We start from the raw sequence: 27,555 nt of genomic DNA on the forward strand, positions 1-27,555 counted from the left end.
CCGCGCTCTTGTGCCACGCTGCTTTTTCAGTGCGTGAACCTCCTTCTCCCTCTAGCCTACATCACTGCAACCCCACCTCCACCACCCCATCCCTTTACTTCACACATACACACGCGAACACACACACAGAAACACACCAGTCCCACCTCCCTGTAACCAAACTAGTGAAGCCAATCCAAGCGATTCTCCGCAGTGCTGAAAGAGCAGCGAAGTAAAGGAGAAGGAAGAGGAGTGAGAGAGGAGGAGCAAAAGAGAGGAGAAAGAGGGGAGATTTGGGGAAACACGAGTCAGAGGCAGAGTGGGTGTGTGGCGAGAGCAGCAGATACTGTAGGATAAGGGAGAGATAGGAGGGGGAGAAACTGCAAATTTGGTGTTTGGCTTCTCAGCGCGCACATCATCTCAGCTGCACTGTTCAGCTCTTTGCTCTGCAGGGTGAGTATTCATTATCTTACTAGCCTCTACTTCCGCTCAGCTCTTAATTGCAGAAATATGTTTGTTTTAAAATCACACACACACTTTTTGGTTTCCAAAGCTATCCCCATCGGCAGCTCTGGCTTAAGACTTCTTCATCTTCAGGGAGAAATGATGCCCATGCATGGAACTGTGTGTCTGCATACATTTCTTGTGAAAACCTTCCTCTCACAATGCAGCGCGTTTGCATGAGAGAAGAGTGTTTCTGGGTTGAGGACAGATGTGCGCTGCCTTGCTGACGACCGGCGGTCCCTCGCCCGTTAGTGGAAGAATGTGCTGCGCTGAGATTAGTGCAGTGCATCTGGAAGCAACTCGCCTTAGCGTTATGTTGTACAGTCTCAACAGAGTCTGGAGAACAGCAGAGTAAAGCTGCTTCGCTCCCAGTGGTGCGTTGAGGAGAGAAGACAGAGGGAGGTGAGGAGAAGGAGGAGGGATGAGGTAAAGTGTTTGAGGATGGTGTGATTGTGCCACACATCTGAGAAGTAAAAAGCTGAAATCACGAGCTCAGAAAACATGAGGAATAACTCTTGGGTTCTTCTTGGGGAATCTTTTCTGTTTTCAGCTGAATCAAATTGGGTTTCTTTGTTTTATATTGGAGAAATTGGAGAGTTGAAAATGTTCACTTTTTTTTTGTAATGGCCAAGCAGTGATTAAGATGTGCACAAATAAGAGACAAACAATTAGATCTGAGATTTGAAACAAATGAGTAAATACAGCAGAGGAATCCCCTCCGAGATTTGATAAAGGTTTCTGTCTCAATGTTTTCATGTCAGGTTATTGCACGGTGCTCATGGAAAATTTTCCAAATTACCTTGGATACAATCTGGCAGTCAAATGTTTTGAGCTGCAAGCAGTGTTTCATAGCTCACAGCTATTGCAGGATGCTTCATTGTTTGTGTGTGTCCACACTGCAGGAGTTCAGTCACAGTTCAGACAGCTGGATTAGAAGTAATGTCCAGGTATCTCTTATAGAAAAGATTTTTCCATCAAGGAACCATCACTACCAACTGGAAGCGAGACACAAAACTCCACTGGAAAGAGCAGCACAGTCTAAGTTGTCTTTTTGATATTAGACAAGTTTGGTTTTTAGAGCAGTACTTATGTTTGTGAGATTATGACTTTATGAAGTGACAATTTATTTTCAAAAAATTTGCATATTTATAGTTTTTTTTAACATGTTTTATCATCACTATGAATAATGTCACAAAAAACTCCTGACAGTCAATATCACCATTCTCTACTGAGATCCTCCTCTTCCCAACAACCAGGTACATTTCAGTTTATTTGCAAGTAAAAAAGCTTTGCTGAAGGGCAGAACTGACCTACTGTTAAAGAAAAGGAGAATGTATTTAGGGGTCCAGTTAAGATCATCATCCACAAGCTGTCCAACTCTTTTTACCATCCACTAACGTGTGATTCTCCTTGCATTCTTCATTTAACACAACTTGTTTGATTGGTGCAAAATCCTATTTTTTGCTGGCTTCACTACTAGATGTCATCAAATCATACATACTTCAGAACCTTTGCCTCTTTGTTCTCTAAATTTACTAAAGTTTCTTTCTTCAGTTGAATACAGAGATTGGACACACAATATTTATCACACTAATGCACAAGAGAAAAAAGAAAAAGTAACTCACTGACATACATGGGCTGCATAGGAGGAGCAGTATCCAGTGGGGTCAAAGCCAGAGGTTTGCTTTATGCTGGAATAAAAAATGAAGAGCAGGAAATACTTCAGTCCAGTTTTCATTGCAACCAAAATATTAAAAACATCCAAGCCAAATATTAGTTCCTCATATGTATGAAATACATGCACAGAGAGATGTTATTGTGTTTCTCCTAAGTATGAATTAGAAGCTCCTGATTTAATGATTTGATGCTGCCAGATGCCCTGGACACCGAAGGGCAGATTTAATAAACATCTGCCTGTTTCATTAAAAAGATGTTTTCAGGTCTGTTAAATGCTTGTATGAGGCGAGAGGTAACTTCACCATCAGCCGCCCTCTGAGGTGAGGGGGAATGAATCAGTCACTAACTTGAGTTGTTTAAACAGCTGACTGATGATGTGAGTCATTCACATTGGCAGGGTCAGTTTCACTACAGGAACTCAATGAGCTGTGAAGCTTTTCAGATCCAACAGAGAGACAAGAACACATCACCTCTGTTGTTGTATGACAAGCTGTTCTATACTAAGCTCAGGTGGAAAATTAGGCATCAAGAGTGTCCTAATAAATGTTTAAACAGTCACAATGGACAGCATCATCTCTCGTTAAGCTAAGAAGTATTTTAATCTTTTAAGTTGGATTCATTTTAATACCTCAAAATGCATGTTATACTTTAAATATGATTTAAATATTTTTTGTCCAACATAACCAAAGGAGTCACATTCAGACTCTGAAGCTTTTAATTGTTTAGCTGTCATATGGGTTCATGCTTGTATTTTAGTATTGTTTTTTTATGTATTTATGTAAGTTTAGAATTTAAATTCTTTAATTCTTGACAGTTTCCAGATGTCACTGCTCGTCTATTTTCTAGCCTCCACATTTTAGCACCTGCTCCATGTTTTTAATCAGCTCACCTGTTCTCACTCACTAATCACCAGCCCCATTATTTATGTGCCTTTATTATTCACTGCCAGTTTTCCTGTGCTAATTATAAAACTATGCTGCAGGGTCAGGATTGCCATGTGTCTTTGTTGTTCAACATAAGCTCTTAATTGGAGTTTTATCTGCCTCCTTCTTGTCTGTGTTTGACGTTCTGAAGCTTACATCATATCAACTGATGGGGAAATATTTAAAATGAAGCTGCGTAACAATGTTGAATAACTTACCCCATGTGTATCATTGGATACTAATAAGTCAGAGTGAAAATTGCAACATAAATATCTGCCATTTTAAAATATGGTTGTTTGCACCTATAACTGATAGGAGAATATATGTTAGGACTAGAGGGACTTTGAGCTCCAACATCTTTCCATATGAAATTGATTTGTTTTTAACAAAAGAGAGGATAACAGATGTTGGCTGAATTATAGTTATGTGACTAAAATTCTTACAAGATCAGAACAAATGAGAGCAAAAGGACCAATAAACCCTAAGCAGTCTTTGGCGTGATGCTGATTTGCATTGTCTGACTATACAATGCTTTGTGAATTCACCAAAGGCTAACACATTATGCAATGCTCAGTGGACTATACTAACATTTGTTTGTTAATCCTGATTAAATTAATTTATTTCACGGATGAAAAAGAGGGTTGGTCCATTAGTTGTATAAGCTTGCTGATCATTACTTTTTTTTTAGATTAACTGTACCTAATAATTACGAAATACTAAAATCAAATTCAGAAATGCTTTATCAAACACAGAAGGAGGTAATATTATCTATACAACCTAATTCATATCTACATATTCAATTATGTGGATGTTTAACCATTGATGCTATCAGAAAAAAATGTTTAAGAAAAATACACTTATTAGTTAGATTGTTTTTTAATGTAAGATCATCCGCAAATATAGTTTGTCTATTAAAAGCTATGTAAAGCACCTTTAGTTTTCTAAGCAGATATTTTTATAGGTTTAATCAGTATTGTGGAGATAAATGAAAGAGGATTAGAAAATCTTGAGAAAAAACAGCTGAAACAGTCACATTTTAAACAAATATTTTTAAATTTGTGTATAAAACAGTATTTTTATACATAAGAATAGTAAAGGGAGAATATTCCTTAATTTATTGTCTTAAAAAATATATATAGATATATTTTTTTATGTACTTCACATGTTCGTTACGTGGATGAAGCCTGTATCATGTATGTGTGTGACATACTGTGTGTGTTACAGGGTCTGTCCTCAGTCTTTGGGCCAGGCTGTCATTTTATTCTTCCTCCTGTGCCGACACCTTTCCTCAGCACATTTCCATGCCTTTCACAGGCCCAACCTCCTCAGTGTTTGTGTGTGCATATCCTTTATTCAGCAACATACGCTCATTATCGTTATCAGCCCAGCAGTCGTTCTATAGGACGAGTGTTTGTTTCTCAAAGGTTTCCTTGTCTTAAGTTCTGCAGTGAGAACTAAGCAGCTTCTATGTCTCTGAAAGTGTGAAAAGTGCAGAAGTAATTTGTCTTGGAGCAAATTTGAGCTATTTTTATCAGATATGTTCTTTCTGGCAGCATGATGGCAAATGTCCTTTTCATATTTGCATTTCCCCGACTCACTGATATTTTTACCATCACTTTCTTAATTCCTTCCTAATTTAATTTCTTTGTTGTTCATTTCATTTCTCCTTCTTAATTGGTCTGCATAATTCCTCTGACTGGTCTTTCAGTCTTTTTTTTTTAATCCTTCGTTTTTACACAATTAGTTTTGAGTTCAAAGTTACCCTATTCCATTCCTCTTTTCTCTATCATTTTATTTCCTTTTCTTGCCATCATTCCTGTCCTCTGTGACTCCTTTTGCCCTCTTCATATTATTTCCCATTCTCTAATCTTTAAATATCACCTCGTCTCCTGCCAATTGGCACAAGCTACTCTGAGCTGATAGAGGGACATATTGCCTCCTCCACGGAAAAACACCCCCGCCCACCTCACCCCAAATCCAAACAAAACAAACCCAGGAACGCCATCTGTGGATCCCCGCCTGGAACCATGGGACGTGTAGTTGCGTAGTGCTCAGCAGTTGCTTTACCCTGTGCATCGTTGACCCAAAGTTGATGCCAAGTCTTTTATCTCTGTCTTTTTTTGCTTTGTTTTTGTTTTTATTTTTATTTTTTTTTGTCATAGATGCCAAAATGGGAGTCTCTCTGGGTTTCTGACAACTTTATGTTGTGACAGGGTTTTTCTTTCAGAAAGGATTTCCCTTTATAGCATATGAATATCCCTTTCTTGCAAACTTTGTTCTGGATGGTAAAAAAGCTTCACATTCATCATGTTAAATTCCAGCCCAACAAAGAAACATCATGTTGTAGCTACTGGTCCATGTTCTACTGGAAGGTAAAATTCCACCCCTTGATACTTTAGTCGCCTGTAACAGGTTTTTTTTTTTTTTTTTTTTTCAGTGTTGTCAGTATTGACCTGTTTTTAGGTCCACACATTTTCCAATCAACCTTTCCAAAGAAATGCTTGTCTAAAGCATGGTGCTATCACTGCCATCTTTTTACATGTGTATGGTACTGTATGTCCAAGGTGTGTAATGTTAGTTTCCTTCCACATGTAGCTATTTATTAATTAAATTTTTTTTGGGGGTTGTTATCTCTCTGTATGTCCTTCTTTGTTTTTTCTTGCGTCCTATATTGGCATTTCAGGCATACCATTTGGCAGGTTGCCTACATGTGTCACAGTGGAATATTGATTATCTGACTGACTTTATTAAGTCAAGACTGGATTCAACATAAAAGCAGAAAGCCACATTGCCGTTGTAGTAGTATGTTTGTAGGACGTTTAGCCGTTTTATTTGTATGTTTGGTTGTGTGTGCATTCGTGTGTGGGGGGAATTATGTCTGCTTGTGCTGAGTTTGTTTTGAGGTACACAAGTGGTAAACCAGTGAGAACAGTATAAAGCATGCAACTCATAGCACCAAGGAGCAGCAAAGAAGTGGACATGACTTTGGAAAGTGACAGCCACAGAGCAGCTATATGTTCCACATAGAGGTAGGTGGTCATTGAAGCTCAAGTCCCCTGATCCATCTCTCAGGCCAACCCCAGTCCCCATGGCAGCCAAGTTCCTGCACAAATCCCCATCAGCAAGACAGCACATTATTAAGCAGGTGAGAGCCCCCAACATGCTTCTGCTCAGAAGAATGAAGAGAGGAAGGGCACTTTACCAACCTGCCAGGTGAGTTACCCCCAGGGAGGTTAAAGAAGAAAAGATGCCCACCACAACTCAGCTTAGCTCCTGCAGCCCACAGCATGTCTGACCCATCCCTGGGAGCCATAGACCATCCCATGCCACACCAAAGGAGGTGGCTCCCCCTGTAGGCCTAATGGGCCTCTGCATGCCCTGCCTGCACAATGTGTGGCTAAGGACCCCCCACTGCTCTCTTAAGGCGCCTGTGGCGGCTCCCCAGAGGGAGAACCAGGCCACTTTGAAGGCTTACAGAAAATATTTTTTGTACTGAGATTAAAATAGAAAACGGTGGAATTCCATTACTAAACAGGGAGTTTCTGAATAAAGCTGGTTGTAGTAGAATTTTTTCTATATTATGGGGACTGAATTTATATGAGTTCCACACATTTCACAGTTTTATCTGTAAATAATTTTGAAAATCATATCCCTTTCACTTTACAGCTACACTATTTTGTGTTTGTATATCAAAAACAAATCCTAACAAACATTTGTGGTTGTAAATACATTTTTAAAGCCTTTTCAAATGATACATTTATGTTTCAGAATTTGTTCTTTGAACTGTGCATAAAAATAAACTGGGTTTATTCTTTGTAAATCAATGGAGATGCTTTTTTTTTTTTTTTTTTGCAAAGGACTGTACATACTGATAAAATGCTGTATAAATGAAGTCCATAATATAAAATTAATTTAATGTATCTTTCTTCATAAATTTGAATTCACTATTTGGTTATTAACCACTTACATTTTCAAGCTGTCATTTATATCTTTTTTTAATAAAAAGATATATGCAAAGCCATCCCTGCGGATTTTACATCATAAAGGATGTAAAAATTTTAGTTAATTTATTTGGAGAAATAAAAATATGAGAGAGAAACAATCCTAGTGAACGTTAGATTTAGGGTACGTTCACACTGCAGCCTGAAGTGGCCCAATTCCGATTTTTTGGCAATTCCGATTTTTTTGCCGGGGCCGTTCACACTGCCAGTAAATGCAACCTGTTTGAGTTCTGCAGTGTGAACAGGCAAACGACCTGAAAGTGTCCCGCATGCGCAGTAGAGGGCGCCATAGCGTCAGCGTTCTCAGTGTTCTGCCAACCGCCATAAAAAGAAGAAGTGCTCAGTGTTTGCGGAAGTAAACATGGAGGCTAACGGTGGAGCTTAGCTTACATATTTGAAGTTTGTGTCCGGCCGGAGCAGCATGTTAACAACTTAATCCTCATTATAGTCCGTCATGGTTCTTTTCTTCTTGCTTGCGTGTATCAGGACACCGAATAGTGAGATTTGTTGAGAATCAGTGACGTTCAGTTCGGATGAATGTGGCCTGAACGTTGGGTCGCATTTGAATCAGATACGTATGGGATATGGGTTTCATTCAAAAAAGAATCTGACCTGTGCTGTTCACACTGCCATGAAAAGATCGGATACAGGTCGCATTACGTCCAAAAAAAATCAGAATTGGGTCACTTCAAGATGCAGTGTGAAAGCACCCATAGGGACCAAGTTTCAGTTAAACGTTTATGTTCCCCACTTTTCTTTGTTTTCCATTTGACTTTTAATATTCTAGTTTCTTTCACCATATTTACTTTACAAAGAATAACACAAGTTGGTCTGTGGTGCTCAGTTCAAAGGACAAATTCTCACACATAAGTGTGTCATTTGAAAAGGCTTTAAGGAAATGCTGGGCAAAATATCTGAAATCAGCTGCATGACCTACTTCACAGTGATTTTAGGAAAGTCAAGAGCTTATTGCAGTTAACTGAATGCTAATGAAGCAGTCAGATGCACGTTCTTTCAAAACAAAGTGCATTTTTATCCATGGTAATTCATGGATATTCAGAATACATGTATAAAATAAAAGCAGTCACATCAGGGCTAATGAGTTATTATGGTTTTTTTTTTACTTCTGACAGAACTAGATTTAATAAGAGAGACTGCACAGCTGCATATATTTACTTCAAGGCAGAAGCCTCCTCAAACCTGTTCTGTTGTTTTTATATTCTTACTGTGCACAATTTTATCCCTACTCCCCATGTTATTCATCTTATTGTGATTTATCAAATCCAAACAGATCTTAATCTTGTCCTTCCATCCAGTTTCTAATTTCATCTCAGCCTTCCTTCTCTCTAGCATCACGTCACTTTTTCCAAGGTATCTCTCATCATTACGTCATGTCTGACTAATTGTCTCTCCATTCGCTGAGTTAATAAGCAGCTGGGACATCTTGGAAATTGTTGCCATATTCTTAAGGCTTATGCCACAAAAAGAAGCTCAATCCAACCCAAATGTTGTCTGCTATCTCAGCAAACACAGGCCGGCTGTAGCTGGTGTGGGAACCTGTGTTAATCACATTTAAAGGCAAAAATTTCCTAGCAAAACGGCTAGGATTCACTGCCCTTTGGGAAACACGCATTACTAGCCCATAAAGTTAAAAATATGGGAACATTTTGTGTGTAATAAGGGGGTGTAAAAGCTGAAATCAGGTATGCAATGATTAAAGGACAGGGTAGGCTGAGCCTCCCTGGAATGACTTTAAATCAGATTATTGTGTCCTTTGGAGTGACAGGACCCTGGTGGCGAGTGTGTGGATAATTAAATAAAACTCCAATCAACAGGCCTGTAAAGGCACTTCCCATCAAGATTCTGTCTCTTTTTACCTTTTTACGTCCAGGATAACACTTCTGTTCATTACTTAAGTAGATTTTCACTGAGTTACCACCCGACCAGAGGAACCAACACCCTCACAGATTTACATATTCATCACTGTGTGCATAAATACAGACAAACTATATGACCCATAAAGCATACAAAACAGAGAAAGAGGAGATATTTTGAGCTACACTTAACTGCAGCAGTGGACTGAAAGCTGCTCCACAGTGCTGACTCCACACACCTGTCTGTTCAAATTAGATAAAAAAAAAAAAAGTGCAGTGAGACATTAAATGTTCATGTCATACCTGTAGTTCCACACCTTTAGCAAAAAAATATTTTATTTAATCAACTATATGTTGTTTAGCTTTAGAACACAATGATAAAATTGATTGTGACTAGTTAAGAATGTTATTGAGAACCAATTGTAAATGATAAATCTCTTAATATTGACATTTATTTAATAGAAGAAAAGAAAAGATATTTTTTCTGTGAATAAGGAAAATTCACTGCTATATTTACTGGGGGAAAATCAATAAAAAATTCCAAATGCACTCATAATGCAACATTTAGTAGCAGGGAAATTGAGCTATATTTGAACTATTTATGAGAAAAACACAACGTTTGTGTTAAGCAGGAAAACTGTGAGCCAGATGAGTCACAGATTTATTTTTTTTAAATTATCCTCCTCATTAATATATGCTGTAACTTTTAGTTTACTGTATATTGGAATACAAGAGAAAATGACGTGAGACAGTAACCTGACTCCTGCAGACTGTCAGCTGTGTCTCTTTACTTGTAAAGGACTGAACGATCTGAATGTTTTGACGCAGCAGTGCAGAGCGCCCGGCTGCAGCTTGCATTGAGAGTGACATTCTCAACACTAAGACTGATGCTTATGTCCATGAGACAAGCACAAGTCACCTTTTGTTTTACTCAGACGACGTTACTTTGAATGGCGGTGATGTCTTCTTTGAAGTACAGGCAGCAGAAATACAGAAGGTGTCTGAATTTAATTTTGCATTTAGATTGGAGAGAATATATTGAAGAACTGTTGTTTACCTGGAATACCTGGAGAGTCACAGTTGTCTGTACCAATCTGTAGTAGTACAGCAGCAGTAAATAACTCCAGTCCTTCAGCGGCTGTGACCTGTGGTTTTTAGATTCCTGGTCCAACAGATCTGAGTCAAATGGACAAATTAGTCAAGTTCCTCAAGGTCCTGCTAATGACCTGATTATTTGACTTGGGTTTGTTGAAACTGGAGGACACTGTCCCTCAAGACTGAAGATGAATACCCCTGATGTGCACAATAGAATGTCTTAGCATGATAACATGCTAGTCAGCATAATGTTATGCAAACGTAGCGTCAAACTTGAGTGACAGTGCACACTTCATTCTTCTTCTGCCTGACAGGAGCTTCCTTTGTGCATCTCATCTGTCCCGTTGTTGTCTTGTCTGCTGAGCTCGTTTTCTGCTAGACTGCCCTCTTATCAGCTTCCAGCTCTGAAAGCTGATATTTTGAAGGTTGAAGAGCATCCTTCAACGCTTGTTTCAGCTGCTAATAGTAGTTTTAAAGCAAATATGTTTATGTTTCAAGCTAGAAAAAGCAGAAAACAACAAATAAAGCAAACAAACACGTCTTTATATATTGCTTAAACATAATATAGCGGTATAGGCGGTAATATGCTTTTAGGCTGCATTGTTGAAATTTTATCAGTTAACCTATAATTACCAACATTATGCAAGATTATCCTGCCACAAATTAAGTTTAAAAGGTGTAGATAGCATTAAAAACTCATTTTATCTCTTTAAATAATAGGCCTTTGACATGGGGCTGAATAGGAACACTTATTATTTCAAAACAGATTTTGGCTGCATGACTTTTATCCTTTGCTAAGTTACATCAAGTAAACCACAAGACTTTTGGGGCAATGTATATTGGGCAGATGAGAGGAAAATAGAGATTTTTGGCCATAATACATATATTCATGTTCGGAGAAAAACAAGAACATAAATCAGCATAAAATTATGAAGCATGGTAGTGAAAGGAAGAGTGTGTTATAGAAACATGATCTTGGGACCTGCTCTCACTGAGTCATCCTTGAACTCCTCTGTATACCCAATGAGTCCCAAATTAAAGCACATCTTGATATAAAACATCTAAACTGTCAGCAATAACTTCAAATCACAAGATTAGGCTGTTGGGAATATTCTAAACCTAATGCCACACACTCAATACTTAAATGATGTGAAATTCTGAAGGCAGAGACTGACAAAGAAACAGCAAAGGAATTCATCACACACTTTTTTTTTTTTTGCCACAGGGAAAGGGTTAATTGCTTAGTGACCAGGAGTATAAATACATCTAATTTAAAGGCTGCTTCTCATGCATTTTTATAAGTGCACATTAAGCCTGTAGCATGTTCCTTTAAACCGTATCAACGGAATTCAATTTCCAGTTTTTAATAATTTATGCTCCTGCAGGTGATGAGAGCTGCAGGTGGCATAGTATTTAACATGGTTTTAATAAGAATAAGAACAAGCTGCCTGCTGGCTTAAAGGCTGCTTTATTTTCACATAGTGCATCACGAACAAATGTAAAACAATAATTTCTAAAAACGAAGGTTTGGGAGAACAGTTGCTTCCGTCGGAGTAGATGGGTGTTCTGGGTCAGTGTTTTGTTTTTGGATCATTGAAGGCATCACATCTGTTACATCAGGAGAGTTCACTGTATGATGAATGAGACCTCCATTTTGACTGGATGGATGAGTGTTTGTGTGTGTATGAGAAGAGGATATGTCTCACAGTGTCAACAGCTACGGTGAAGCATGACAGAGGCAACTTTTCTGCCACCTAGTGAGCGACAAGCTACACTGCATGCTACCTGGAAACCTCATAAACAGGCCTCATTTGGTGCTGCAGAGGAGGAATTTCATTTTTCCCAACATATTAAGCGGAACATATACCAAAAATTAAAAGCATTATCTGCTTTTAAAGAAGGTAGAATGTTGAATGTGGTGCAGTATTAAGTTGCAGTCTTTCTATTGTTTAAACTTTTTAACATGATTCAAGTCACCTTGCAGATATCTATGAATTATTCAAGCTGCCACAAAAAACACACATCTTCTCACTATTCAAATTTGATCTTTGTTTTTTGTTACACCTCCAACAATAACCAAGAATTCCCACTAACTATCACCAATTCTGTCCTCTTTGCTCCTCAGATGAGTTCGTTCAGCACGAGAGCGCTCACTCTGCTCTCGTCGGTGTTTGGAGCTTGTGGGTTGCTGCTGGTGGGCGTTGCTGTATCAACGGACTACTGGCTACTGATGGAGGAGGGAATCGTTCTGCAGCAGAACCAAACCATGGAGGTCAAGATGGCGCTCCACTCCGGGCTCTGGAGAGTCTGTTTTGTTGCAGGTCTGCAACCAGAATCAGTAAACGTTAGATGAATATGTGGTCAAAAGACTGGAAGGGATTTGTATTCTTAGAAGAAGAATGTTTTCTTCTCAAAAAGCAGAGACAAAGAAACATATGAAATATTTAGTCCAATTTTACCCAAAACTACAATCCTTTATTTTTGCGGGACGGAGAAAAGGCAGATCAGTGAGTTCTTTTTTAATTTTTTAAACATCTTAATTAGAGTTTCTTCATAATTTTTCTGAGATTACTATTATGTTTTTATTGGCTTACTTTTAAATGGTTCACTGCAGATAAAATGATTAGTCTAAAAGTAGCGATTGCAGCATGCTGTCCTGCATGTTTTGGAGGTGTATTTGCACCAATGCCTCTAATTTAAGTGCATTAATTACCTTCACAGCAGGTCATTAAATTCTCCTCAACCCTGTTAATGAGCCATCATTTTAAATCAAGTTTGATTTGAAACATGCAGAGCTGCGTGCTATGAGGATCATGATTAGGAGGAACTGGTTCAAGGACTTTACAGCTTTTTCTGAGGAGTGGCAAACGCATGGGGTCGTCTGTGTACTGCACTGTCGTCTTAAAGCACTTTACTGAACAAACAAGTTTGATCCAAAACCACTGCATTAAAAACATCCAAATCAGTCCAACTTCAGCTATTTTTAAGAATCATCCAAGGTTTTGTCAGGATCTATTTGAGTAATTTCCATCATACTGTATGATTGAAGATTCCAGACAGTATGACTTGCTGCAGGAGAACAGTGCCAGACAAATCTGGCAGACATTGGTCCAACAATGACCAGACACCAAGCAAAAGGGGTTTACGTGCATCCATTTAGTGTTGGACTGAAAAGCAAAGGGAGACGGTGGCTGAAACACTTACATTAGGGCATAATAGAGAAAAATAATCAGACTATAGCCTCTGCTATAGTCATACTGCATGGTTTTCCCAGAAAATATGTGACACTGCTTAAAATTTGCCCCAGGGTTTTTTTTTTTTTGGTTGATAGAGAACTAAAGAAGCAGTTGGTGCATCTGTCACATCAGAAATTTCCTTTCACGACAAGATTTTGGCCCAGACAGAAAATAATTACACAATGTGAACCAGAGGCTAAGGAAGCCCAGGAAGCACATGGCAACAGCGAACAGCTAATTACATCGCTTCATGAAGGAAAATCTGGTCCACATTCCAGAACAAAACTGGGTCAAAATCTATGGATAGAAATCATGAGATGGTAGTCAATCCCCTTATTACCATTAAATGTGGTATTAACAGAACAATGGAGAAGTTAGGGCCCAGTATTGTGGCTGGTTTTATCCTTTTTTGTCAAGTTGCAAAGTTTGGAACTAGAAAACAACATAATTCAAAATGTGTTGTGAGATTGTACTCCGGAGTAGAACTAACATATTTTATAAGGTTATAAATCAGCACATTTCTAAGTTTTTGTTTTTATGACTGCATGCAGAAAATGCTGCAGTTTAACTCTAACTTCTCAAACTATTTTAATTAATGACACCTAGATGTGGGTAAGAAGTCTGAAGGCAATGTCATGTTTGGATCTTCTAATTTTAACAACTTACAGTGCAAGGAGAGATTATTTAGACAACATTTACAATCCTGAGATTTAACCTAAAAGTACATTAATAACTTGATAACATGTAACTAGATCAGTATGAACCAAGAGTCAGTGAAGAGTTTACTCTTTTTTTTTTTAGATGTGTTGTCACTAGACACAAGTGTTTTCATCGACACACACACACACACACACACACACACACACACACACACACACACACACACACACACACACACACACACACACACACACACAAAAGCCAGGCGGTCACAAATGACTGTCCTTTTTCTGCAGTAGCTGTCGTTGTGTTTTTGGTCATGATGGTGTCGCTCTGGGGAGGAAGCCATGTTTCTGATGCTTGGTACAAAAGGTCAGAGGATGAAAATGCTGATGGCATTTTGAAGCGCCAGTCATGTGTTGGTGCGTGGGTGAGAGAGGGAGGAGCCGTATCACATTTGTCTTAACATGCACGCATCACTTATTTGGCATATTTTTGCACAGACACGTTTTTGTGTATGTGTGTGTTTTTCTCGCAGTGTGACCACAGTTTGAGGTTAATTGTTGTTCAGCTCTCCTCTCTCTCTCTGCTCAGGTCTTGTTTTTCTCAGAAACCTTCTGACCTCCATCTGTCTGTGTCTGTAATTCTATTCTCTGCAGCTCTGTGTCAGTTTATTTACGTTGTTTTTAAATTCATCTGTTCGATGGTATGTTTTCAAAATCACTGTTTTGTCTGGCTCCTCTGCTGCTCGATCTGGACCTCCCTGTCTGACCTTTGACTGTGTTTTTCAGCTGTGGTTTCTGTTTTGTTTGTTTTGGACTAGTATTTTTTTTTTTCATTTCCATATGCAAATATTATATCCCACCCTTCATTTCTTCCTTTCTTAGGACCTGAGAAGGGCAGATGTGTTGCATCGGAGTATTTCACTGAACCAGAGATAGAGATCACAACAGAAAACACAGCCAACATACTAAGTAAGTAAACATATATACACTGGATCAGCTCTGTTTGGTGCACAAATCTGTATAAGATGGGGAATGTGATGCTTTGATTAAATAAAAAAAAAATCTAACACACTCATTAAAATGTTTGCTTATTATTTCCAGATTTCTGTGTCAAGAAGGAAACTACGTGACTGTTTTCCGATGTCTGTGAAATCCTATAGTAAAATGTTTCAGTACATACTATTTGTTGGTTATTTTCAGGTAATTTTCCAGATGTAATTTCTTGTTTACTAGAAAAGCAGGGCTGTTTGCTCATTTTCTGACTAATTTAAAATCCCAATCAAAATGTATGACAAGTGAATGCACCATACCTTCCACTCTTTGATGTGGAAGCTATTAAACTAATAGTCAGCCTCTGTTTTACTAAGTCTGATATCTTGGGGGGAACATGCTCCACAAGCAAATAATGAACAATTGCTCACAGTAGGAAGGTTTAATTTCATGCTGCTTTTAATTAAACCCTCAAGCACAGAATTTTTTCCCCCTTTTAATGTTAATAATGAAGTATCTTACACTGACATGGAATAACTTAATATGTTTAGTGTGTCATCACAGTACAGTCTCTTATTCTAATTTTTATTTCTATTTCTATTTTTTACCTTTCTGCTTCAGTTCACCTTGAACTTGTTTCTGGTACACCGATATTTCCCCACACAATTGATTGTACTATCTGTATTTACAAAAAAAAAAAAAAACAAAACAAACAAAAAAAACAAATCACAATACAAAGATTTTTTTTTTTACTTGTTTAGCATATACTTTTAATGAAGTTGTTTTGTAAAGTTACTGATATTTGAGTAGCAATCTAGATCATGAATAAACTCTTGAACAAAACAAATCAAATTCTGATATTACTCCATTGTACATGCAACTTGTAAGTTATTTAACACATAAAAATTCAGGGTAATTCTCAGGGATAAATTAAATATTATCAAAGATTTTAAAAGACAGGGTTTCTACTGCTGCAAATAAAAAGCCTGCGGAGGACTTTATCTATTTTTAACAAACTATGTGTATCCTAAAACATTGCGAAAGAGAGATAAGTGAATTCTGAGAGCTTCACAGCGCCCCCAGTGGACTTTCTTTATCCCTAAGCTACTTCAATAATTTAAAATATTGACACTAAAAACCAACCAGAAACATGTTTTACTCTCTGCAGTTTATTCTTCCACTGAGATGTAAATCACACCTTGTTGGAAAATCTGTGGCCTGGTAAAGGGTGGATAAATATTCTTAGGTAGATGCACAAGTCATAACACCGCACCACGTCTGTGGATGAAACTGAATAAATCATAACCTTACTCAACTTAGCCCTGAATGAGCTCTGGCAGATCAGCCTACAGGGAATAAACAGTCATTCAAATAAAACACATTCTGCTCATTCTTTATTATTCTACACAGTATTTAAATTTTTTGTGTAATTGTTCTTGTTCAAAGCAATATAAACATTTCTTGGCATTGCAGAATGAATAAGATCTAATAAGAATGTGTTAGTTTCAGTCAATGTGTGTATTCACACATTGGCTGTATTCAGTGTATGCTTTGGAAATGAAAGCCTCAAATTCAACTAAGCCACTCAAAAATAAGTGTGATGTGAATATATTTTTGAAAAATAAGCATCGTATCAGAGGCTTAGGTTATCTGAAGAAAATATTAGGTTAAAAACAAATGTTGTAATATATTGGACAAGCAAACATGAGCAGAACTAAAACTTTCTTGTTTTAAACCTTTAACAATTTGAGAAAGGCCAGATGATAATGTCATCTTCTTAGCTGCTAATTTAAAATCATTATTAACTATGAAACAAGTCATGAAAGACAACAAATGTGCTGTCATGGTGATGGAATTTCACAAAGCCTGTAGATATTACTTACTTACTAACCTAAAACAAGAACATTTGAGTATAATTTAAAGTCCAACAGTGAGAAAAAAGAAAGGCTGTCTTTTTTAATCATCCATGTTCATTTCATTAACATTTCTTCTTTTGTCTTCTTTTGCTGTTTTTCAGAAATGGTCCGGACAGCCACACCGTTTCCCATGGTCTCCCTGCTCTTCGTCTTCACCGCCTTTGTCATCAGCAATATTGGTCACATCCGACCACAGCGCACCATTCTGGCCTTCGTTTCTGGGATATTCTTTATACTATCAGGTAATGCTTACACGAGAAACGCAGACAGAGCAAACACCTCACAGTCCAAACATTTGTGGCAGATATTTTGTGAACTTCTGGGGAAAACAAATACGGCTTTAGAGACCTAAACCTCCCAGAACTGTGATTTTGGAATGTTGTTGCTTATTATTATCATTATTTTGAGGCATAATAAGCAGTGGTGGAGAAAGTACTCAAAAAATGTACTTAAGTAAAAGTACAAATACACAGACAAAAATGTACTCAAGTAAAAGTAAAACTACCACATTAACATTTGTACTTAAGTAAAAGTAAAAAAGTACTGGCTTTTAAAAATACTTAAGTATTAAAAGTAAAAGTACTTGCTGAATGCATTACCTAATCGCTAATACAATATCATTAAGTGAACCGATCGTATTTAATTTTAATACGTCAGAAATGTGCCATTTTAATGAACAATGTCACAGATAAAGCATGTTTTATTTGTGTTTACTCTGTAACATAGTTTAGACTTAGATATGTGATTTTATGCATCATTATTTCAGGGATGGAAACATCTTGTCTCCTGTCCTAACATAGCATGAACTTCACTTTTTTTTTTGACACTAGTGGCTTTTATTTTTAAAGAAATCCAACAGAAAGGGGATGGAAAGAAGGTGGGAGGAGAGGACATGCAACCGAGGAGCCACGTAGCAGAGTTGTAAGTGAAGACCACCTACCCAAGACCAAGTCAAGACCAGCACCCCGCGCTACGTGACACCTATCAAAATTGCTTCTCAAATTGATCTGAAAGATCCACATTCCCATAAAACACCTAGATATTATTAGATACTTAGAGCTGAAATAAATTTAATCAGTAAAGATCCATCCAGAAGAATCAGATCATTTCTGAATGTCATATCAATGCAGACTTTGGTCACAGCGTTGTCCGATACTTACGACAATAATTCAGCGCATGAGTGACAACTTTTTTCACCGCAGATGCAACATGTGACTCAGTACAGCTAGTTTTGCTAGCATCACGTCCACGGAGCTTACCTTTCTTTAGCTTTCTTTCGAAGTGACGCTAAAAGTTGGACTAAGTCCCCACCGTCCTTGAAAGCGAAGCTTTGTTTATTTTAAAATAAGCCATGACTTACATGGCTTATTTTACATGTCACCATATATCTATGATTTATGCAGCACTATTATATAACTGACGATCAGACAGACATCTTCTCCTGCTCAGAGGAGACCACTGCGCATGTCTGGAGCTCCGCGTGCGAGTAATGGTGGAGGCGATGGGTGACAACAGACACTAAGTCACGTTATTGCTTGGATTTCATGGCGCCACCTTAAGACCCTGAACTTCACATTTTAACGGAAAAAAAGAGCAATGCGACTTGAATGTAACGAGTAACGCGACAGTTTTGTAGAAATGTAGTGAAGTAGAAAGTACATATACCTACTGTAAAATGTAGTGGAGTAAAAGTAGAAAGTACCCATTATTAAATCTACTTAAGTAAAGTACAGATACACGAAAATTGTACTTAAGTACAGTAACGAAGTACTTGTACTTCGTTACTTCCCACCACTGATAAGTACTCATTGTAATTTCTCTTAGACTGGAGATGTTGAATTATTTAATTTCTTTTTTCCCCAAATACTTAATCTTCTAAATAAAATGAATTTTCAGCTTAAAAGGTTTTATGCCCCTTATTAATTCCAACTTCAGAATCCAATATGGCTGACTCATTCATGAAACAATATAATAAATGTCATTAAATTTGTTCTTTTCTGATTTTGAGTCCTATAAACAGACTTTTACAATTTTTATTATTTAATTTTATCTGTGATTTAAAGAATGTGAAGAAAAACACTGTAGTCTTTGTTAAGTTGGTTCTGTTGCCAAATGCTACAAAATCATATTTATGTTGCAAGTGGAACAGAATGAACTGGAATGTGACTTTATTCCATTTGATGTCATTTCAACTTCCGGGACGATTATCAAGCAGCTTGTAATTTTATGGAATAAATCCAATAATTTTTTTCAGTTTTCTTCGTGATTTTGCAATTACTTTTTATTGGGATTATAGGAAATCAAGTTACCACATTCCATGCCTAAAGGGTCTTTGTGATGTTAAAACTATTCTTTATCTGAATATGTTTTACTCATTGTTTTTATGCTAAAACTTAAAGTGAACTTTAAATTATCTGTGGGACATTTTCTGACACTTTTTTAAAGGTTTTATAAGAAATGTTTTAAATCCCTCCTGCTGCTTTTCGGTTATTCTCGCCTCATCAAACTTGCAATAAAGGTCTTCAAAAGCCACGCTACTGAGGATTTAAAGCTTATCTTTGCATTAAAGATAAAAAGCCTTGTGATTAAAGGGGTGCTGAGGTTGAAGTCAGTCTTTATAGAGGCATAGTCACTTTACGGTGCTCAACTTTAACAGCTCTTCTGTTGCAAAGGAATCTTGTTTTATTCCTGCTACAGCACAAACACTTTGAAGCAAACTCTTGAGGAGAGGAGAGTTTACCTCAGTGGAACAGCAGATAGAAGGCATTTCATTTAATGTAACGAAAACTGAGTTATTTCAAATGGATGTTTGCTACAACAGCTTTAAGAATGGGAGACCTGGGCAAAGACTTTCACCATAAGTAAGATTTGAACAGAAAGACTTGATGTTCTTTAGGTAATTCAACCAGAATATAAGAATTTTTGCAGTCCAGATTGAAAGTGTCAAACTCCTTTTAGCTGTTGGCTAAAATGAGATGTTAAATAGCAGCAGAGCAGCTCTGAGATGTGCTTGACAATATTTGTAGCGACAAATGGTACAAGAGACAACTCTGCAGACGTAAGAGTCACTTTTGCTTGTCCTATACATCTTAGCTGACATCCTGTCAAGCTGCACCTTATCCTTGCAGCAGGCAGCACCGTGGAGGTGATTTAATCCCAAATAATAGCTTCCTGTCAAGGAAACTATACAGGAATAGTGTCTTTATGTTTCAGTGCATGCTTTTGTTTCCTTTTAAAACAAAAAGTCAGTACTTTGATTCTAATTTTTCTATATGAAGGTCTGTTGCTGATTGTAGCCAAATGGCTGAAGCTTCCTTACTGCAGTAGATGGACTGCATTTAGTATGAATATATTCCAAATGGATTTCAGACAAGCATCTGCATACAATCCTAATATTTTAATCTTCATTGTTCAACCACATGTTTTTGATTTGGTTGACTTTAGATTATGATGATTTTTAGATACCACTATTCACAAACAGATATAGGATGTGTGTCAAAACTTTCAGCTTGTCTATATGGCAACAGCCTGTCATTGGTGCATTTGTTTAGTATGCTAAAATTAAGATAATCAACTAAATAATGTACTTGCTTTGTTGCATTCTTTGCAAAATACTCATGTTATGAATACAGATGATGAAGAATGACTTGTAAAATACAACACAAATTTCTGAGCTGAAATAATGCCTCTAGGGACATCAATCCCTAGAAGGACGTATTAACAGTTTTTGTCTCATTACTGGACTTTGAGCGGTGTGTGTCATTTGGATCAGACTCCTGTTGGAGACAGAAATCACTGCAGCCAGCAGGATGACATCACCTCCGTATATCACTGCAGGACAGCTCTCTCTAACGTTTTTTTTTTTTGGTCTGACCGTTCATCTGATAAATAGATTACTCCAACTTTTTGGCTCTCATGCTTGTTGAGCAAAAATCCTCATTGTTGCACCTTTTATGTGCATGAGTGTTAACCTAACAGATGCTATCTTAGCATGGTGGACTGCTGACTGGACACATGATGTCATAATAATGTTGGAGAGCCAGCATGGAGAGGATCATGCTACCATACCAAACCGTTCAGCACAATTTGTCATGCATTTTAGCCCCTGGAATCTATATTGCATTCACAATCTATTTTTTTTTAAATGTTGCAGGAAAATAAGTAGGTATTACGTACACCGGACTGCAGTGAATAATGTAGGGTATTTATAACAAATAAATAAACAGTAAATATCAAATATAAATTATTTTTTCTTGCATGCTCTCATTTTAAAAACAGTGATGCTGTTAATCTACAAGTGAGCAGCCATGAAAGACTTTTGTAAAGCCATGCAATTAAAAAAAACGTGTAAAATATTCTAGAATCAAGAACAAATAGTCTCATGAATCCTTTAAACTGTTTAAAAAAGAGAAAACTTTATTAATTGGGTGGTTTGCTGCAGACTGTGTGGTGATTATCCAAGCGATCGAGCATGTTGTTGTTTTTTTTTGTTTGTTTCCTTTTTCAATGTTTTCAATTTGCACATGATTTTCTCAGGTCTAATTTCCTGTGGGATACAACAACCAAGAGCTTAGTACTGAACGCATTAGGCTACAACACTGCCATCTAATGGTCAAGACGAAACATTGCAACTTTATTTTCTCTGAAACTATTTAAATCCTAAAATTTAGCACAACGGAAAGGAATAACATAAAATTATCAATTAAATACATTAAACACATTTAATTATGATATGGTAATTGGAGACTTCTTTTTATACATTTGAATCTTTATTAAAATGTATTTATATCTTTGATTTGGTCTATGCTCAGTATGGATCAGTAATTGAGGAAAGCAAAATTTACTTAAATGCTGTTCTTTATTTTTATTACTTTCTATAAGCGCTGTGGGTTCTGTTGTCTTTCTAACAGAGCGAGGTATAAGGGCTTTTCTGGTGATTTCTTCCTTCCTGTGCGTATTATGCCAGGTTTCCCTGCGGCAGGCTTTCCAGGTCTGCTGCAGTGAATCTGTTGACAGAAGAGGTTCTGACACACTCCTAATGAGGCTTCATTGTCTTTCTTTTAATGTGTGTTTGTGTAAGCAATGGGAGTCCATATTTGCGTATATGTATGCCTTTCGCACTGACATTTCTTTAAACCACAAACAGACATGCAGGTCTCTCAGTGTGTGCGAGGCTCTGTTCTCTTTTTATCTCTTTGCTACAGCTCTGCCACTTGTTAAGGTTTTCTCGGCCTATTTGCTGCACCGTCAGGACACATAATCATTAGGCTTTCCAGGCTTTTTTTTCCAAAGAGCACAAACAAATACAAGTAAAATACAAAATCCTATTCAGATGAGAATAGCATTGCACAAAAACAGAAGATCTAATTGGGTGGTTAAATCAGTCATTTTCTACATTGTAATATCTAGAATGTCTGACCATTTTCTTCTTTGTGTTTTTTTTTGTTTTGTTTTGTTTTTTGGCTATGAGATTATTTAAATCCCTTATCTCAAACACTGACCATTCAAATGATCAAATCATTTAAGTTCAACTTGTACTATTAAAATTAAACTCTTTGTTTAATAGTATTACAGAAAATGTTTATGTTATGGAATGCATCAACACTTTTCAATTTTTCATCTTTCAAATATTAAGAACAATAAACAAACAGTAAATAAACTTTAAAGGATGACGGAAGAAATGTTGTTTCAGTTGGTCTGAAGTCGTAAAAAAATTATTATACGGAAAAAGATTCCATCCAAAAAATAAATGAAATAAAATAACTCTAATTTCAGAATTCTGACTTTTTTCTGAGGAAAAAAAATAGCACAATTCTGACTTTTGATCTCAGAAGATTAAAGTCAGAATTCTGAGATTGAATCAGTGCCAGAAAAAGATATACATTCTCAAAACATTGTCTCTGTCTTGTTATAAAGTGTACCATGTTATGTGCTTCCAGTTGTATGTGTCTGTTGGTTTTTGTTTCCTCAGGTCTCAGTCTGGTGGTGGGTTTGGTTTTATACATTTCCAGTATTAATGACGAAGTGATGAATCGACCCAGAGAGCCAGAGCAGTTTTTTCACTACCACTACGGCTGGTCCTTTGCCTTCGCTGCCTCCTCCTTCCTGCTCAAAGAGGTAATTCAACAAACACTCACACATATTTCAATCGCATGCAGTTGCAAAGTTACTTAGTTGCTAATCCTGCATGTAGATAAACACATGGCAGAAGCATTTAGGAGCTGTGTTACTATTTTGTCTGCAAACGCTGCAGCTGCAGCACACACACGTTGCTGGAAAATCCAACTGAACACATTAGACCCTTCTAGCCAGTTAAGTTACTCAAATATATGCTGATGCTTAGGATTTATAGAGTCAGTATGCATAGATCACACACACACACACACACACATAGATTGCATAGGATCTGGCTGTTCAACAAAAACCAGTTCAGATTAACACACTCATTTAAGACGACACACACACACATAAATGCACACACAGTCACCAGACGTATTCAGCCAAACACACATTTAGAAGTGCCTGTGTAGGAGATCGTCATTCCGCTCACATCAATATTCATAAATGTTAATAGCTGGAATACTTGAGGCCAGCAGCTCTGTTGCAGCAGCACTTTGCATCAGAAAATTCCTCGCTGGCGGAGGCGGGGGCTTCTCTGCTTCACTCACTCTTTCATCCTTCAATCTTCTCATTTTTAGATCTTTCCTCCTCCTCCTTCTCCATCATCTCTTTTTCATCTTGCCTGTCGGCCTTTCTTTTCAGTCTGGTCTTGTCTTTGGATGTCCTTTACTTTTATCTTGTCTCTTCTGTCTTCTTTAATCTTCATTGTTTAAATCTTCTTTTGTCTCAACCCTGTTCTGTTTTTCTTCTCTTTCCTCCTCTTTTCCGCACCTTATCCTCTTTCCTTCAGTGCTTTTGCTGCATCCCCTCTATGTCACTGTGACATCTTTTTTAAATTTGTTATTTAACATTAGTTCCTTTTGTCCTTTTCTTTCACCAAATGTCATTGTTTCTACATTACCACTTCTTCCCATTTTCCAACCTAAGTCTTTTCTATAAGGCATTTTTAAATATTTATTTCTACCCTTTTGCGTAATTTTCACATTTTTTTGATTTTGTTTCAAGAAAAAGTGACATTTTTTTAAAGCTTTCAATCTTTTTAATAATTCCCTGTTGTCATTTAATCTTTTGTATTTCTTTTCTTTTCTTTACCCATCTCATTTAATCATCCACATTTCCTTTATCTTTATTTTTCATCTTTTTTGTACTTATTTCTGTAGAGTTCCTAAGCAGTTTTTCACACACAAGCTTTATCTCTAACACATACTCTCTCACTTTAATCAGCATTCAAGTTTGTACATGTTTTTTGTAGTCATGATGTTGTGAATGAATAGTGAATGAGCTGAGGAAGCTCAGTGAAAGCCCAAGTGAAAACATGAATACATTTTGGGGTAATTGCTCATTCCACCCTGCAGCTCTGAGGCCTTTTTGTCAACTCTTTGCAAAATTATGTCTGATTCATTCATCTTTTCCTCTCCTGATGGCTGTTTGAAATCTTGCAATTTACGAATAAGGATGCTGCAGGTTCTGTTAGTTCAAAAATTACCTGAGTATTATTTCTCATTTTCTACTACCTGTGGCAATACAGATGATATTATGAAATAAAAGGTAGAGTCCGCTTTTTCCTTTTCTCAATTTCGGTTTTCCGAAACAATTTCCTGATAGCCTAAAATCCCTATGGACTCAGCGAAGATAGTCCTGTTATTGGACTGACGCCATTAATACATGATTGTGATTGGACTCCTGCTGGAGAATGCTAAATGGAAAGCCAATTTTATATGAAAGACTCAATTTGCAGATGTAATAAATATGTGTTCTGGTTTCTGGGCTAACATTTTGTAGCCTCCCTGATTATCATCTTCAACTTTCAATAACTTCAATAAGAGAATCTTGCTGGAACATTTTACCGAAACCATGAAGCGTAATTTTATACTTTATGCTTTTTAGTTTAGTTAGATAAGTTCCTGCTAAGATTTGCTTTATTTTTGTTGCAAAGAAGCAAAAAATAATATCAAACAATGGTATGGAGGAAACGACACATTATGTCTCAACAGAATGGATGTAGAAGGTGTAACATTACAGTTTGGCTACTAAAAGCTTCTATAAACAGTTAAATTCCAGTTGGTTTTTTTAAGGGATTCATCGGTTTTAGATCACATTTGTTTTATTGTTTGTACTCTATAATATATGAACTGCACTTATGCAGCACTTTTCTAGTCTTAGAACCACTCATGCTCATTTTAGACTTATTCAAACTTCTCAATCCAGAATATCGCTACACAACTTGATGTTCTGTGGCTAACTAAATGTCAACATGTGGTGGGGGAAAGCTTGAATCTAACTTTCTAATTGCCAGCTGACTGCTCTTCCTCTCTTGGGCCAGAGCAATTCCTGTCAACAACTGAATCACGAGTTGAAATTCAATGGGAACACAAATAAATAGGACCTAAATGTTGGATTTATATATTTTCCTTAACTGGAACCTTATCCTTTCTTGTGCGAACTGAAATACCCCGACTGGGCCCATTTAAATTTGAAGATTAATATATTCTAAAAGTATCTGGGGTTTTGAACTATGCTTCTCCATTTAGGTTTCTCTATGTTCAAATAGCAAACGACTATTTAGATTTAAATGACCAAACCAGTTTTACACCAAACGCTGCAGTTAGAAGGCTACCTGTGATATGTCTGTCTGAAATGTCAATTTCGGGGGTGGGGAAATAGGCAGCATTTATAGTTAATTTAAAAGAAAATGACTACCTGCCCATCTTCGTCTACATCCACTGAAGATAAAATAAACCTATTTATGTAACTCCATCTGTCTCCTTCTCAGGGTGCAGGAGTGATGTCTGTCTACCTCTTTATGAAGCGTTATGCAGAGGAGGAGCTCTACCGCCCCCATCCAGCACTCTACCGCCCCCGTATGTCTGACTGCAGCGACTACAGTGGCCAGTTCCTTCATCCAGACTCCTGGGCTCCACCACAGCGGGGCCGAAGTCCCTCTGATGTCTCCTCTGACATCTCCATCCAGCTCAACCAGACCCCGCCGCCTCAGCAAACCCTAAAGGGCGGCAGTAGCTCCCAGGCAACGCCTTCTTCTTCCGGGCCTTCATCAGCTGCCAGCTACCAGCTCCATCCTGCGTCTTCCTCCTCCACATCCTCCTCATATCCACACCCCCTTCACCCAGGTGCCACCTCTACCCTGACTAGGGTGCCACATGCTCTCGCCCACTCGCAATCACATCCCCATTCGAGCGGGCCCCCACCTCAGTCCCTGCCGATGGTAGCACCTCCCTCTGCCGTGCCTCCTCCTCACTACCACACACACACACGAATGAGTGCCTCACCATGCTAGGCTGGGAGAGCATGGAGTGGGGTGGGGGTGGGATACAGCTGGGGTTGATACACCAAGTGGGGGGGGGGTACCTATGTTATAGCTCCTAAGGCACTCACCAGATGCACACAAACGCTAATCCTGCTCCCTTAAAGTGTGTGGGAGGAGGGATACAGCAGAGCAACTGAACGAAGGAGGTTCAAGGAGCAGAAAAGAAAAAGGGGAGAGGAGGGAAAAAAAAGGAGGGAAGGGTGGAAGAAAAGCAGGTGGGCGAAAGGATGAGTCACTGTAATGCTGAGCCCGAGATGAAGACAGACGCTTAACAAAACTTTAACACGCTGGGAGGGGAACACGCGATGGGAGGAGTGAGGAATATGATGATTAGTAGCAACAAGACACTCATGGGGTTTTCTGATGAATACATTCATCATCATGAACTTGATACAAAGGCAACAGCATGAAGCGGCAAACAACTTAGGAAAGGAAAAAATTGACAACGGTGTGTATTGTGGAAACAACAATTGATCAACATAAAATGTATAATTTAAGCATTTTATTATTTGATTAACCAGATATTTTTCCTTATTTGAAAAATGTAATCTTTTCATGAGCATGGTGGGATAGTTTTCTGACTTGTATATTTCATAATAAATGCTGGTGAATATTATTAATATTTTCATCCCTGATATTGATCTCAGTTATTTGGGACTCAATCATTCATCAGCCCTGAACATTTGAACAGTATTTCATATTCAAAACTCATTAGTTTTAAATAAATAACCCATTTTATAACCATTTATTTTTCAGTAACTAAAAAATAAATGTTTTAGTTACCGAAACTACATTTTTGTCAGAAATGTAGCCGACATAAAGACAGACATTAGACCTACAACATCTATTTTAAGATGAGTTTCTTCTTGGTTACTTTAGACACCCTTGATCAGAGCCATGATTATCTGAAATATGATCAGTATTTCCCTAACTTTTTTAATAAAAATGTTGTGAAAAATAAAAAAATAAAACTGTCATTTGAAAATATGAGGAGAGGTTTTTTTTTTATTCCTGTTTTGCTAAATGTTGACAAGACTGCTTTCCCAGCATCTTGATAAGGTAAAAGAAGAGAAAGTAAACATGATCCACATTGCTTTCACCTTTTGCCTTTGTATCATGACCTACCAATACAGCTCATTATTTAGGGGTTAACTGTATATGCATAGAGAGTTTTACGCCTGATAGTTTCTTGTATAGATTCTTCTTCTAAATTTTTGCCAAAGCAAGAAAATCTAATCCCAATCAAAACT

At 37.5% G+C, this 27,555-nt stretch overlaps 1 protein-coding gene across 1 annotated transcript; it reads left to right on the forward strand.

The window, feature by feature from the left end:
- The first annotated feature begins 106 nt into the window (after positions 1-106).
- cacng7a (calcium channel, voltage-dependent, gamma subunit 7a) lies at positions 107-26,737 on the forward strand. The gene is made up of 6 exons (XM_015051360.1): positions 107-432; positions 12,179-12,374; positions 14,837-14,923; positions 16,962-17,102; positions 22,832-22,977; positions 25,754-26,737. The coding sequence occupies exons 2-6, from the start codon at positions 12,179-12,181 to the stop codon at positions 26,273-26,275; spliced, it is 1,092 nt and encodes a 363-aa protein (XP_014906846.1). The 5' UTR covers positions 107-432; the 3' UTR covers positions 26,276-26,737.
- The last annotated feature ends 818 nt before the right edge of the window (positions 26,738-27,555 follow it).

Source organism: Poecilia latipinna, unplaced genomic scaffold (genome assembly GCF_001443285.1).
Source record: "Poecilia latipinna isolate Pla-1442-1.1 unplaced genomic scaffold, P_latipinna-1.0 Scaffold1041, whole genome shotgun sequence".
In the NCBI taxonomy this organism is placed as follows: Eukaryota; Metazoa; Chordata; class Actinopteri; order Cyprinodontiformes; family Poeciliidae; genus Poecilia; species Poecilia latipinna.